Source organism: Pholcus phalangioides, unplaced genomic scaffold (genome assembly GCF_987345545.1).
Source record: "Pholcus phalangioides strain wild (caught in Gottingen) unplaced genomic scaffold, Ppha-v1.0 ptg000011l_1, whole genome shotgun sequence".
Classification (NCBI taxonomy): Eukaryota; Metazoa; Arthropoda; class Arachnida; order Araneae; family Pholcidae; genus Pholcus; species Pholcus phalangioides.
In genome coordinates this window covers 40,666,464-40,683,276 of record NW_028301604.1, presented here as the reverse complement: position 1 = coordinate 40,683,276, position 16,813 = coordinate 40,666,464, and the positions used below count along the sequence as shown (strand labels likewise).

The following is a 16,813-nucleotide window of genomic DNA, read 5'->3' as shown; positions in this document are numbered from 1 at the left end:
GTCTACTAGCATCTGCATACGAAGAAAAAATATCCTCATCGCCTCATTATCCAGCCATAGATCTTCAAGATAATCAGCTCATCACTGAAGAAAAAGACATTCCAACTGCCATCAAAATATATACGGATGGCACGAAAACCTCTAATGGAGTTGGTTCGGCTTTTGTCGTCTTTCGCAACATCATCATACACGAATGGTCACAAAGGCTCCAAGACTTCAACTGTTTACCAGGCAGAATTTTATGCTATTCATCAGGCCATTCTCCATATACTGCATGAGAACGAACCTATTCAGATTATATCCGACAGTCTTTCTAGTATTCTCGCGCTTAGAAATAATTCCCCCCCCCCCAACTTGTACGACAAATCAGAGCAAATCTAATTGACAAGCCCAACACTTTCATCTCATGGACCAGGGACCATGTGGGTAATCAAGGGAATGAATTAGCAGACGCACTTGCTAAAACAGCTACTTCATCTGAAAATATGAACTCTGATGTTTCTCCTCCCTGGTCTCATGCCAAACACAAGATTTTTTGTGTAGCGAAAGAAACTTGGCAGTCCAGATGGATTGATGGTGAACAACGGTCTGAAGGAGCAGACGGGCAGAAAGGTCTTCTAAATCATAAATAAGACCAAAATCTTCAACCAACCATGGATTAGAGAAAAGACAATCTTATATAGTGAGTTTGGCCCTGTTCCGTATTACCTAAGGAGATTTAAAATATCTAAAAATAAATCATGTGCTTGTGAGGAAATCGGAACATTTCCTCACTATATTTGGTCGTGTCCTAGCACTGCATCCTACCATCAGCCCCCGATTAATCTAAAACATTTCCACGTCTGGAAACGTCAAGTAATAAAAACTAAAAACTGGGCTGACATCATTAAACTTATCAACTTTCTAGACGAAAATCTGTCGTTACTGCACAGCAAAAATGAAGATCTCTTTGAATCTGATGAGAGTAGTGAAGACATCCCTGTCTTCACCATGGTGAGTAGATCGATGACCAGATCAGCATCGACACCCCAAATCTAATGACTACGCTGAAATTGTAAAAATGTGTTCACATTTTTTTCCTTCTCTCGGACTGTGACGTGCATTCTGCTTACCACAGATGTTTAATTTTTACATTGTTTTGTGTTTCCCATAGTGATTTAACTGATGTTTTTTTTGTTTTTTTTTAATCTTCATACATATGTACTTGGACGGACTGTGACGTGCATTGTGCTTACCACAGATGCTTAAGATTTGAATATTTCTTGTGTTTACCATATTAGCATTTTCGTGATCTTCATATTTGCATTTCTGTTGTTCCCCGTTTTTTTGTTTTTTTTTCGCGAACTGTGACCTGCATTGTGCTTACCACAGATGTTTATTTTTCATTGTTCTGTGTTTGCCAGTGTTATATAACTGATATATAGTATATATAACTGATGTTTTCCCCCACCCTTTTCATACATATGTACCTGGATTGTGACGTGCATTGTACTTCCACAAATGTTTAATTTTTACATTATTTTGTGGTTACTATATATATTTTAATTTTTTCCCCCATATACTTTGAAAAAGTGTTCTCATGTTTGATCAGGTAGGGCGGATGGATCTGATGGGCTGGGGAAGGTGTTGCTACTTTTCCAACTGATACCCTTTACGTTAGAGGTTCCGTAAGGAATATTAACGTGGGTATCTGTCTGGTAGTTCAAGTTCAAGGCCGGCGCATGCGATATCTTTACCTTTTTTGCAGTATATCCAATGGCAATAGAAGAAATGGCCTTCTTCATTGACGTCACAAGATTCGTGCGGAGGCCTTGTTCTATAGGTGGTGCTAATTTCACCCGAGATAGCTTGCATACATTGCACTTCTGGAGAGTATGTATCCTGGAGACACATCATTATAACCTGCGGTAAATATTATGTAATAAGAAGTATTGTCTTTGGTGATTCTACCCCCCTCAACCTCGAAAATATCTTACATTTCAACGACTATACTACGTGTTTTAATACATATAAATTTATTGTATCTGCAATGAAATTAAGAACTTTGTGAATAACTCCTAAATTTAATCGATTCCTCATCGATTCCTCAATCGATTCCTTACGTTTCGTTTCTGTTTTTTCCCTCGTTTCATATATTTATATTGTCTTTGCTTTCTTTTTTCTCTCTTAATAACTAATTTACTTTGTGTTATTCCGTTATGTAAAGTATATCTTTTTTTGCCAGCAATTGCTAAAGGCCAGCGGCCAAAACAATGAACTCGATTGAATTACCAGGAGTTAGAAGGATACTCCAGAAAAGACATCACTGAAAAGGCATGGAGTGATATTGCGTCAGAGTTTCAGCTCACAGGAAAATATACAATTTCTTTATTTAAATTGATATTATGGTGAAATGACAATAAAATGGTAAACACAGTGCCGTCTTAACTTATAATCTCCAAAAAAAGAGAAATAATTTCAAGAGAAGCAAGTAAATTTGCCAGGTACGGCCTCAGAAAAACACACGTGGCCGGGGGGCGTAATTACAATCCCTACATTCTTAGTAACACAAGAGGCATTAGCACGCCAGTGATTGGTTACTACGACAAGAAAGATAAGAAAACGTCACGAAGGGTGGAGCTTTTGGCGAAACTGAATTTCGTAGTTGGTTAACGAAAAGAAATAATTTTTTAGTGAATTAGTAAATGATAGCAAGGCAGGCGAGCCGTTATTATTGTCATCATGATGCACCCGAACAGCATTTGATTAAATCAGAAAAAATATGAACGCATATTTTTAATGAATCAATACATGATAGGAAAGATGGAAGGAAAGGAAAAAAATCTCGGATGGGTTTGAGAGGAAATCGAACACACAACTTCGGTACGTGTGCTCTAACCAGGGCTCTAACTGCGGTTGACGAATTCAAGTATAATTAGGTTATTTGTTATTAAACGTCGCCAGAGAGAGAGAGAGAGAGAGGGAGCAAAAATTTCATTATGAGTGAGGTTCATCACTAATTTCGGCTAATCACGATGCGCTAAATTTCTATATTGTAGCTAGGAATGCAGGGTTTGTTTATAAGTGGGCTAGGCCCATGATATTCTTAAGACGGCTCTGGGTAAATATCTCTAGGAATTAACAAAATACAGTTACTTTTACAACATGTAAACATGAACATGTTGTATATTCTATGGGAACGAATACATCCCCTATTTTTCACCGACTGGAATGTCTAATTTAGGTCAGGCATACACACGTCTGTGTGTGGAGCATTGGAGAAAGCAATTCCTTGAAACTAATTTTTTGCCTCTCGAAAACTAGCGACTGAAAATCCTATGTGCCAATACTTTAACACTAGGTTTCCAAGGAGTCATTTTGACCTCTCTGAGAAAACTTTTTGTTAATTTTCTTCAAGATTTTAAAATATGCTTTACGTTAAAATATCAAAAATAAAAAAATAATAAAAACTATTTATTATTTTAACTGATGTAATTTTATTGAGGTTCGTTTTTTTTCTACTTCAACTTCATAATAGATCAATTTATATTTTTTCTAATTAAATACCAAATGGTATTGGTAGAAATAGGTATATATCAACTCATGGTAAACCTAGTGTTAAAATAATCTATGAATAAAAAATACCATGTCTTGACTGATTCATCATCACCGAGCCGAAACCACTGAAGTGAATTTCTTATTTATGAAATTTTTTCAGATGTTTTATTTTATGACATCGACAATATATATTCATCGACTAAGAAGGGGTTCTTCGAAATTCGACCCCCAAGGGGCTCATAAGTGGAGGAGGGTTCAAAGGTTATATGGAGCAATCATCACTGAACCGAAATCACTAAAGCCATAAATATGAAATTTGTTCAGTATTATACAGGGCGTCCATAATTAAAAGACCCTATTTTAAAGTAGCTTACAGGCGAAACCAGTCATCAGAAAAGTGTTAAATTTTGTGGAGGACTTCATGAAGTGATGGAAATTTGTGTCGGAGGGGGGATTAGTTGCACATGTTGCCACCAGAAGGCGTTTCACTTTGCATACCTGTAGTAAACATGTAAATTTATGTGATGGCACGCAGCAGCTGTTATAAAACTTAGAAACATTCGCGGAGATCTTGTTTCTCAATGTATTTGTTGCTCACATGACGATAAGTTTACGAGATCGCGCTTTCTTGGTGAAATTGTTTTACCGAAACAGCAATTCCGTAGTAACTGCTCTACGGAAATATAGGACTTTTAAGAGGATTAGAAAAGGTCCAATGAATGTTAAAAACCTTCGGAGTAGGATAACGGAATTTGAAACTGCAGGATCGTTGGTTGTTCGTCCCGAAAGAGGACGAAAACCCATTTCCATTGACGCAGTACAGGAGGTTTCGTTTCAGATTGAAGAGGACGGAGCTTCAAATTCTCGTGGTAGCACTAGTGTCAGGCGTGTAGCACAGGCGTTGGATAGGACACGTTCAACTGTCCATAAGATCATGCGGAATATCCTCCAATATTATCCGTACAAACTTTCACTTGCGCAGCGGCAGCTTCCACATGATTATGACGCTCGACTTCGGTTCTCACTGCATTTTCTAGATCGCGTTGAGGTGTTGGCTGTGGAATATCCCGTGGACAGACGAAGCGCATTTTCACTTGGATAGTGCAGTCAGTACTCACAACTGCCGAATTTGGGAACCAGAAAATCCGCACGCTATCTTAGAGGATCCGTTGCATTTACCAAAAGTGACGGTATGGTGCAGATTTACTGCCTCATTAATTCTCGGTCCCTACTTCTACGAGGAGTTACGTTCTATAGGTCCAGTGACATATTCGATCACCGGGAAGCGATATGCATTGCTGTTACAGAACCAAATTGTTCCGGCTCTGCAAGCACGTCACTGCCTTGCAGACACAATATTTATGCTCCTCCACACATTGCAGTGTGTGTTAAGAATGTTCTTAAAACACGATTGTTCTTAAAACTGTGCGCATTTTGGCGTCCCCTTGTAATGTTAAAAGAGAGGTTTCAGAATGAAATTTGCACTCCCTCTGGTTCAGCGCCCTGGGCACGAGACCCGCCTGCTCTCCCAGTTGTGGCCCTGATCCTGCGTACACCTCTGCCTTGGGGAGCTATGACATCTGTCTATTTAAGTTGATTCGTTATCACGCTGCTCGGTCGATTGCGCCGAAAATGGGAGTGTTTGTATTCCCCTAACAGGTCGATTGCGCCGAGTCTGGAAATTGGGTTTTTTGGAAATCGGGGTGAGCGCAATCGACCTATAAACGGTTTATCTTCGGCGCAATCGACCTACACCCGCTATCACAACAGCACTGTAATAGCTAAGACAATCATTTTTTTATTGACACAGTTCTTACGATGTACTGTATATGTATCGTTTGTGACAAAATTTAATCAAAATTCAATAGAACCTCAATTATCCGGGGGTGGATTATAACGGGAGACGGATTTGCCGGAATACGAAAATTTCTAAACTTTTCACGGGAGGTAAAAGAGTGCCAAGAAAAATAATTGTTCCTTAGAATAACGTAAGGTGTCGGGTAACAATCGAGGAGGGAGAAATTTGGTGATTAGAATAAGGTATTATATTATTGAAGTCAGCGCCGTAGCCAGAAATTTATTTTGGGGGTGGGGGCATTGGCAGAATAATAAGCAAGCATGTTATTACCCATATAACAGCCACAGTCGTCGACATGAAGAAAACAATGGGGGTGCTGAAAGTCGCTGGTTGTCCCGTATATACATTGGCGTACGCAAAGGGAGGAGGTTTGTGGTTCTAACCCCTCCTCATGCCGAGATTATAGTGTTATTTTTCAGAAAAAAACGTAACTCGCCTCCCCTGAGAAAAAGAAAAAATTGAACCCCACCCCCTTCCCGAGAAAATTCTGCGTACGCCTATGCGTATATACGAGACTCAAGCGCGTACGCAGGAGAGAGAAGGTGCAGCAATGCATTGTTCTTTCAGAAATTATTGGGAGAACTCAGCCCCTTTACAAAATTTACTGGGGGTGGGACTCAAATGGCCTCAGCCCCAATGTTCCAGTGGATGACATCTCAGTCATATTCCGACATGTTTTATCTCTCTTCCAGCTGCTTTGTCCGAAATTGACAAAAAAGACCTCAGTGCAAACCAAAAGTACTCAAGCACTCGGGTTCTCGAGTTTATAGAGCTTCACTACACTCCCTTGTTGTTGTCCTCTAATTGTCCTGGTTCTATTCAAGACTGTCTCAAAACATGGACCCTTGGGCAAAGTGTTGTTCTAGAGGTTCCGTACTTAGCTAGAAGTACAGCTTACAGCAGGGGTCGTCAATTTTTCAGGCACGATGGATCAATTTAAACTTCCCATGAAGCCCACGGACCACCAAATCTTGTGATTTAGTGACATCTTAATAGAAGTGGCCAGAGTAGGCCCCGTGTTGAACCCGGAGAAAAATATTTGAAGACTCATTTGTGTTCTGAAATTATTTTTTATTAATTATCAATTTTGATTAATTCTCAAATTATTTTTTCACTTATTCTAAAAAATTTTGATTAATTGCTGATTAAATTAATTAATTACGAGATTAATTTTAGTCTGAAAACACTTTAAGTTATTCTTTAATTATTTATTGTGGTAATTTTGAAATTATTTTCCTACTCAAAATATCTTGAAATTATTTCTCTTTCAATAACTATGCAATTATAGTTTTGTTGATTGTGAAATGATTTCTATCAGAAATTATTATTTTTAATTAATTCCGAAATTGTTTCTTTCAATTCTAGAATTAATCGTTTTTCAATGTTTCCCAATGACAACCATTTTCTGAAAATCATCGGCGGGTCACGACAAAAAGCTTTGAGGGCCAAATCTGGCCATGTGTTGAAGACCCCTGGCTAAAGCCTTCCATATTACGTATAGCCAAGACTCCCTGTAAGCCTGGGGTCTTCAACGCATGGCCAGATTTGGTCCTCGAAGCTTTTCGTCATGGCCCGCCGATGTTTTCTCATGTTATTTCTCAAAATGTTATCAATTCAGTTATTTATTATTATTATCTATTATTTTTTTATTATTTTATTATCATGAATTTTTGTATCCTTTTATCAGTACTAAATTCAGTCGACTTAAATTTTATTTCTAAGCGACGGATAAGACGTAGCTAAGCTTTTTGGAGAGAAAAAAACACGTTTTTTTTTATTTCAGAGAGTGTCTTCTTGAATAATAGTAATTAGTAAAATTGGGTTCAATCTTAATGAATAATATAGTTGAATCGGTCTTAATTTTCTTTTAGTATTCCATGGATATTTTTTTGGTTAAAATCAACAGAAATGAAGTTGTGTAAAATTGATGATCTTGGGGAAGTTTTGAGGTCACATTTTTTGAGGTAATTTTTTAAAATATTGTCAAAGTTTTTATTAAAAACTCTGGCCCTAGTTGATACTTGAAAATAATGTTGAATAAACTCGTCTATTCGAGTGCTTAATTCTTTACTAATTTGAATTCTTTTTCTATAACATTAAGAAAACATATAATAGCAACGTAGGTCAAATATATAACATCGGCGTTATAGTGTGTGGTGCTGCTGGAAAACAATCTTACGGGGAAGATGGGTTTCGAGGACGGATCTCGATGACGTCTGAATCTCGGGGTGACGCTTTCTGCTCTAGAAGGTGTTGGATGAGGGTGTGAGAGGATAATCCTGTCAAAAACAGGGTTAAAATATAGTATCCCCCACCAACTCTAAAAGTGTGTTGTCGTTTCTTCTAAACGCAACACACTTTTAGAGTTGAAATTCGCCGGCATAAAAGTGTTAAAGTGATTGTCTATACTTTATATAGGATACAGTAAGTAAAATGAATAAACTTCTAAATTTCTATGTGATTGAAATAAACAGTTTCATCAAGTTTCTTCCCATTTGTTCTGAATTTTTTTGTGCTAAAAAAATGGAATAAAGGTTAAATTGGGGATTCACAAAGTTGGAAACCAGAGTTTGAAATGAAAATTTTAAAATAACATTTTCAAATATACATACCAGACATCTGTCTTATTGCTGAATATACCATAAATTAATGACTCTGGGGACATCCACCTAACAGGAAGTAGTCCTTCACCCTCTTTTCGATAATAATCGTTTTTATATATGTCACGTGCTAACCCAAAATCTCCTATCTTAACAACTCTTTTTCGTTTCTCTTCACTAGACACGAGGCAGTTACGTGCAGCCAAATCTCTAGGATGGAAAACAACACAAAAATCATTTATGTAGCGAAATTATCGAAAAAAAACTTACTAGATAGTTCAAAAACTTGATGCATGCATAAAAAAAGAAAACAAAATACAGTATCATAAGGTAAATAAATGCAAATAATGCATTCACTTTTTCAAGGTTAATTTTGTAAATAAGAAACCCCAAGAAGACATTTCATGCAAAATATCTAGAAAAATCTCAAGATTCTTCACCCATACAAAGTTGTAATGCCTTATGTAGAGCCAAGTTCAAAGCTGATAATGAAAGTGGTTAAATTAAAGTGATATATCCGTATAATTTCTTTCATATTAACAAAACTTATGAACTTCATTTGAAATTATCCCTTTCAGACCAAGTACTAAGAAACTGAAGGGAAAGGCCCGTGACTAGGTTGAGGCAACTTGGGCGGTGCCCCGGGCAATGACCTCTACATCCTGGACAGGGCCTCTAGGCTGGGATCTTTGGCAGGCCCGCAAGCCAGACTTTTCACGGGCCCTTCTATAGTAAATTAGGCTGCCCACCTGCTGCCCTCTGGTGCCACGCGATAAGGGAGGGTGAAGATAATGGACGCTAGATGGCGCTGCGTATTATGTTTATACAAATACAACGCCACAACAGGCAAAATACCCAACGAGGTGGCTAAGAAAAAGGTGCCCATAAAAATATGGATGTCATATATTTCAAAAATACAGCAACCCAATTAAAAATGCAATTAATAAAAATTATAAACAATATATACACGTGATAAAATATTATACAATGCCCATAAAGAATACTTATGGTTGTCTTATTCTAAGTATGGATAGCTTCTCGATTTACCCCAACATGTTTATCGTATTTCTTTTTAAACGTGTCAATTGTCTTACAATTTACTACCTCCGGGGGTAAGCTATAACATTTATTAACAACCCTATTAGAGAAAAATTCCCTGCGACACCATAACCTTGCATTGTCCCTCACCAATCGACACTGGTGTCCCCTTGTAAAAGCAGTCAATTGACGGTGTACAAATAATTCATGGTCTATCCTATTCATCCCGTTGAAAATTTTGAACAGTTCGTTCATATCTCCCAGACACCTGCGTTCATCCAATGTAAACATATTGAAAAGATGAAGTCTCTTCATACCGCGTGCCAATAATGACACAAAATAATGTCTCCAAAACCTCACAGCATACTCCAGTCCAGGACAAACTAACCTTCGGAAAAGCGGAGGAATGACTTTAGGAGAACGCGAGGAGACCTTTTTGAAAATGAGACCAAGCATTCTATTCGCTTTTTTGACCACCGCTTAACAATGTTCAGAAAACCTAAGCCGCTCGTCAATGAGAATTCCCAAATCGGTGACCCTAGTTGCATCCGGGATAGTGACAACATTCAACTCGAAAGAAAACCGAGGGTTGTTCGAACCAAAATGAACGACCATGCACTTATCAACGCAAAACGTCATGCTCCATTCATTTGCCCATGCTGCAATCCTGTTTAAGTTGGTCTGAAGCAACTCTCTATCGCTTTGATTCCCGATTACCCCCATTAGCTCCACATCATCTGCGAATTCCCCTTCTTCCCCTTCCTGAACCCATGCTGATTATCCGACAATACATTATTCTCGTCTATCCATTCCACACACTGCCTTTTGATGATAATTTCCAAAATTTTCGAGAGGGAGGTCGTCAAACTCATTGGATGATAATTGGACACAGCTTCTCTACTACCCTTCTTAAATATTGGAACAACATTAGCACGATATCCTCAGCAATACTACTCCTGTATATCTGTGCGACTGGCCCCAACAATTCATTAGCACATTCCCAGAGGGCCCTGGGATAGATATCATCTGTTCTTGGTGCTTTGCTTGCACATACATTTTTTAGAAGATTTAGGACCTCCACTTGAATATCGTTGAGGATTTTCTTACCCTATGCAACACCCGTATATTGAATATCATTATCTCCATTAAAAACCGACGTGCAAAAGTCATTGAAAGCACCACACATGCCTACGAATAATCGTGAATCAGCCAATGAAGTCCTTTTAATTGACATTTCAAGTCATCAAAACGACTTCATTGGCTGATTCACTGAGTACAGCCGAGGGATGAAAACTTTAGGACAAATAGAGATCCACTAATGAATCACGGTGATGATGATGCTGAGTTGGGTGGAAGATGATACGGTTCAAAGTAATTATCTAGAATAATCAATAAAAACAAATATATGTTAAAAGTATTTCATAGCCCCTTTTGGTATTACTATCTTTTTGATTTTATTGTTTCTATAGCATCATCTTCCTCGCTGTTATTTTTCCCCGATGTTGACAAATGTGCAAGTCTTGCAGGTAAAAAGTAGAAGTTATTACTAAACGATGTAAGCTAACTTTTTTGCATAGTCTCAATAAACGATGAATGAGCATCCACCTTAGTAAGTGATTCTTGACTCTTCGTTGAAAGATCATTTTTAATTTTTTGTTACTTCATGAAATCATATAAATTCCGATAAAATATTTTGTCTTATCACACTATTTGACTGAGATCACTAAAACGTCGTGGGGTTTCTCTAAGATTAACAAATGCTTGCGAAAAAAATTACTATTTTGTATGAAAGCTAGAAAGTCTGCCTGCTGGTGGGCTGTTAAGAAAGAATGGAGTATAGTGATCAAGAGTTTTTATGCTAGTTCGACTTTTCTTTGCCCTTTTCTCGTACTAAGTGTGATATCTCAGTTTAGAGTAGATGGAAGAATTGCATTGGAGCTTTCTCCTCCTTTCACAATTTATAGTTTTTCCAACAAAAACTAACTATGTTATTGTAACCAGATCATTAGAGAGGATGTCATGGGAAAAAATAATAAAAGAGTTAGCGTAAAAGAAGAAATCAAGATAAAGTGATGAACACGAGTTCTGCATCATCGATGCTATAATAGGAAGTTAAAAAAAGTTATGATTTTGTAGGGAAAAAAATATTTAGTTGTCATAGATGCGCTATGCGTTATCAGCTGGGCACGAATGCCTACAGTTGCATGATAACATATTACATCTATTACGATTATGCCTTGACTTTGATTGACTTTCATGACATCGCTAAAATTCTAGTGGAAAACCATAACGTTGCGGAAAATTGTTTGATTAGTTATGAAAACTTGAAATACTCGATTGAAGAAAATTATTTAAAAAATTGAATAAATGAAAACTTGATTTGTAGAAAATACTTTGTAATTCATTGTGGTAGCTCTTTCATTTTACAGCTCGGAAACTTCTCTCAGTTAGGTAAAAGAACTCATATTTCAAGAGAAGTTACAGGATGGTAAAAACATGTCAGCATGAAAATTTTTCCAAACGGTAATTCAAGAACGACTCTTGTGTAGACCTGACGTCGTGAGCATGAAATTTAAAAAAAAAAGTAGAACATCTTAGGGGGGGATGTAACGTCAGAGTTGTGACAAATTTCACAAAAAAAAACGGATACAACCCCTCTTTGAAAAAATCCCATCACGGAGTGTTGTGACGTCATGGTATTACTAAAAACGATAATTTATATATATATATATACACTCATTGCCATAAAAATTTGCGCACCCAGAAGAAGTCGTCAAAATGAAACGAAATTTTACACATGTAAGTACTACGTTGATATAAGTAAGTGATTAGAAAATCCAAGAAAAGGGATCATTTATTGCAGAAAAAAGTACAGATGGACAGAAGTTTTAGTACTCTGTTGGACCCCCTCTAGCGCGAATGCACGATGCGATACGAGCGGGCATTGAGGCATTCAAGTTCCGTATGATGTCCTGAGACATCTCGTTCCACAGTTGCTGTAAATGCGCCTCTAGTTCGACCAACCTCGTAGGGTGTCGAACTTGCCGTCCCAAATGATCCCAGATATGCTCGATTGGTGACAAATCTGGGGATAGAGGAGGCCAGGGAAGGGTGGTAATGTGGCGGAGGCAGTCTTGTGACACCCTTGCTGTGTGTGGCCTAGCATTGTCTGGTTGAAAAATGGCTCCTGGGAGCCCTGCCATGTTATGGACGTACCGCTGGGCTGTCATTGTGCCATGGATCAATATTAGGGGTGACCGTGTATCGCAAGCAATGGCACCCCATACCGTGACACCAGCTGTGGGAGCGGTGTGTCGCTGTAAAGCGAAGGCAGGATTGAAGCGTTCACCACGGGGCCTCCACACACGAACACGATAGTCATCACTGCTCAAGTTGAATCTCGATTCGTCGCTGAAGACGACCTGGTTCCATTCCGTTGCAGTCCAATACCGTCGTGCTCGACACCACTCCAAACGGAGGCGTTGGTGGGTGGGTGTCATTGGGAGCACACATAATGGGTGCCGCGATACCAGATGTCCTTCAGCCAGGCGCCTTGCGATGGTTCGGGAAGACACAGGGGCCCGTAGTGAAGCTGCTGCCTGTGTCCGGATAGCGGCCAATGAGGCAGTTGGCTCTACGCGTGCGTTTCGGATGATGTGACGGTCTTCTCGACGACTGGTCTGTCGAGGGCGTCCTGAACCTGGTCGCCGTGTAAATGACGTCTCTTCTGTCCACTGGTACCAACACCTCCTCACAGTAAAATCAGAACGGCCTAGTTGACGAGCTACTCGCCGAGCTGACCACCCAGCTTCCATCATCCCGATGATTCTTCCCCTATCGAACTCTGACAACTGCTCATATGGTCTTCGACGGCGGCGTAACGGCATGTCTACCTCAGCATTTTCTTTGCAAACGATTAAATACACTCCAGCAAGCTCTGCTTACCTGTTTTATACTCCAAGGAGAACGAAGTTCAACGCCCTCTAGTGGCATTACGCAATGCGCAATCACGCTGCATTTCTAATCATTTGCATATCTGCCCGACATGTACCTTCAGGCCAACTTTCGTTTCGATCCCACAATTATTTCTTGGTGCGCAAATTTTTATGGCAATGAGTGTATATATTGCTATTCAAATGTTCTGTTGCGTAAGATTTAAAGTCTTGTTACATTCATTTTTACTAGCTGATTTATGAACGAGTCCCCTCTCGTGGAAAATCGCATTACTTGGGTGAAAGTCAGATATGAATATGGGGATAAAAAAAATTTCCAAACGATAATTTAGGAATTAATTTAAGACCTTTAAGGATAATTTAGGACCCTCTTTGAAAAAAAATCTTATCACTTGAGATAGAAAAAAAATTCCAAAACGATAATTTAATATATGACGATTCCTTTTAGAGTAACAACTTGGAACCTTAAAAATGTGACATAAAAAATTTAATTTAGGAACGACTTGCATCGCGTAGTGGTTAAAAAACGATAATTTTTTATTTTAAAATAATAGTTTTAAAATAACCGATAGTTTAAGAAAGATCCTTATAAAACCTATCACGGAGTGTTGTGACGTCATCGCTGAGACATGGGAAAACCTTTTAGGGTGACATAAAACAGTTTAATTTAGGAAAGGCCCCTTACCAACGATAATTTAAGAACGACCTCCCTTACAAAATGTGACAAAATTTTTTTTCAAAGGAATGACCTCTTCATTGGATTGTGACGTCACATGTTAGCTCGAATTTAAAAAAAATTACAAACGAAAATTTAAGAAAGATCCCTTACAAATGATAATTTAAGAAAGATCCCTTACAAACGATAATTTTGGAAAAAGTTCCTCATAAACATAATACGCAGCGCCATCTAGCGTCCCTTATCTTCTACCTCCCTTTATCGCATGGCAGCAAAGGACAGCATTCATTGTTCTCGTGGGCAGCCCTATTGTGCACCAGAACCGGCAATTTCCCCCTACTAGAATGAAAAAACAAAAAATAATGATAATTGTCCCGGGCCCCAGGGCTGGAGTCCTGCCTGCTCCCATCGTTGTGGGGGCCCATGCCCCGGTCCGGGCCCGCGAGCCGAATGGTGGAGCTTGTAACTCCTCCTTTTTCTGAGCATAACCATTTCAAGGCGACTCCATAAAAAGTCTGCCCCAAGAAAGCACGCTACGGCCCTGGGGAAAGGGTTGTTCTTCCCTTTGTAGATTTTTTTTTTAACCTAAGGGGGTCTATTACGCTCACGTCGTTATACAACGAGGTCGTTAGTGACGTCACGCCCTTAACGCAGATTCTCAACGACCATCGTTAAAAACTTGATTTTTCTCAGCAGCCGGCAAAACGAAAAACTCCTTGGTCCGAGAGTTGCGTTGGCTCCGAAAGGGATGGACCAATCAGATAATTTTTTCCGCTGCTGATAATCATCATCACTACCAACGAGTGTTGAAAAACACGTGCGTAATTATTGTATTTTTATTTATTTGTGCGTGTTGGTTGGCCCTAATTTTCTCGTAAGCTACATTTTTTTAAAATTTAGATTCTTTCTATTTTCGTCAAATATTTGAGAAAGGGGTAGGCTATGCACGCAAATGAAACTGGCACGGGGAAATTTTCTAAATCATTACTTTTAAAAAATGTTCTTTTGAAGTTCAATGAATTTTCAATGTTATGAATTTTCAAAACGACTATCAAAAATATAATCATATATTACCATGTTTTTAACACATTTATCTACCGTCTTGATATTAAGTCAAAATCAAGAACAAGTAACCTTTTATTTACATCATTAATTAGACAATCGGTTTCTTCACTTCACACATGAAAATAAAGTGCCACCAAATTTACACTGTTGTTGACATGTTTTTTATACTCCAATCAGAAAATGCACTCAAGGATTAGAAAAAATTTATTTGTTGATTAATAAAATTTACTTTGATTTTTTATAGTGTACTTAGTGCGCAGAGTATAGTGTGTGTGTGTGTGTGTGTAATGGTGTTTACTGCATTACGCTTCTGTGTACTGCACAGAAAGTAGCAATACTTCATTGATATTACAAAATATCGATGTTATTAAACGAATTAAGGGGAAAATCTGGAGACGTTTAAAAATATATTGACGTCGATTTTGAACGAGATCTAAAAAAATATTTTAGCGAATTCAAAATACCTTGAAAACATATCGCGATAGAGAGATTTACCAGTTAAATAATATTCTTATATTGAGATGAGTTTAAGATTAGAATAAAGGCATTTCTATGCAATATTTGAAAAAAAAAAACAAAAAAACATTATAGAGTGATTTATCTTTGTACCGAGTAGCCTACAATAATTTATAACGATTTATCACTATGAATAATTTTTTCCAATCAGTATGTGTACAGATAACATTTTAAACGATAATGATGTCTTTGAATCATGCTACTAAATTAAATAACGTAATTCAGAGAATTATTATTCATTATAATGAACAACTTGATAAATTAATAATGAATGAATAATTTCCAATTCTAACTAATTTGTCTCCGTTGCTCTCACCATCGAAAAATGTACGCGCGAGCGGCCATGTTTATTTCCGTAACGCGAACATAACGAGTGGTCTCCGGTTCTCGTTAGTTAACGTTTCACGTAGCGATGATTATAACGAAAATCGCTAGTAACGATGTGAGAAAAATCAACCTTTAGCGATGGTGACGTAAATCTATCCCACAATGCACCGCAAACCCCAAACACGTTTGAAACGCTGGCATAACGACATCAGCGTAATAGACCCCCAGGGCTTTAATCTCGACGATAACGCTCAATTCCTGAAGTTTGGGCTGAACATCCGAGGTTAAAAAAAGAATATCTAAAATGAAAAAAAGAAACCCCCGCATGTTTGTGCATACGGGGTCTAAAAGAATTATGTATAATCACGGGTAAAAGTTATAAATGTTGCGAAATTTATCAAACTTACAGAGACGATTGGTGTCTTACCGTAACATACATTTAATTCTATATTTCATCAGCCTCATTTCAAATACAGCGTGATTCAGAAAAGATGGAAAAAACGTAAAGAGGTGGTAGTACACACAAAAACAACAAAAAACAAAAAATAAAATATTTTTTGTTTTTGTGAGTACCACCACATTTTAAAGTTTTTCCCTTTTCTGAATCACCCTGTATACAAAGATGGGTCTGGGTCTTGATCCCGACAAGTCACAATCTCGACAGACGAAATACCGACAAGTCAAAATCTCGACAAGGTCGAATTAAAAAATTTAATTTCGCCGAGTAAGCCGCACTTTGCGCTTTCTGTCGGGATTTGCATTTCTCGCGGCGAGATGCGCCGGGGCGCCGAAAAGCATAAAAAAAATTGCGATCGAATATTTTTTATTTTTTTATTTAAACGAACCAACAACAAATTACAAGATACAAATATACAATATACAAATATAATAATACAAACATAATAATAATAATACAAACATAATAATAATAATAACAATATATAATACAATATACAAATATATAATATAATATACAAATACACTGAAGAGCCAAAAAAACTGGCATACCTGCCTAATATCGTGGAGGGCCCCCGCGAGCCCGCAGAAGTGCCGCAACACGACGTGGCATGGACTCGGCTAATGTCTGAAGTAGTGCTGGAGGTAATTGACACTATGAATCCTGCAGGGCTGTCCGTAAATCTGTAGGAGTAAGAGGGGGTGGAGATCTCTTCTGAACAGCACGTTGCAAGGCATCCCAGATATGTTAAATAATGTTCATTTCTGGGGATTCGTGTGGCCAGCG

General features: G+C 38.1%; 1 protein-coding gene across 5 annotated transcripts in view; it reads right to left on the bottom strand.

Moving 5' to 3' along the window:
* The window catches only part of sev (receptor protein-tyrosine kinase sevenless), a 1,896,734-nt gene that overhangs the window by 131,202 nt on the left and 1,748,719 nt on the right, over nucleotides 1-16,813 (bottom strand). For all 5 annotated transcript variants that reach the window (XM_089239534.1, XM_089239532.1, XM_089239533.1 and 2 more), the window contains one exon: nucleotides 8,008-8,205. In XM_089239534.1, the coding sequence (XP_089095660.1) occupies nucleotides 8,008-8,205 (198 nt within the window). The remainder of the gene's footprint in view (nucleotides 1-8,007; nucleotides 8,206-16,813) is intronic.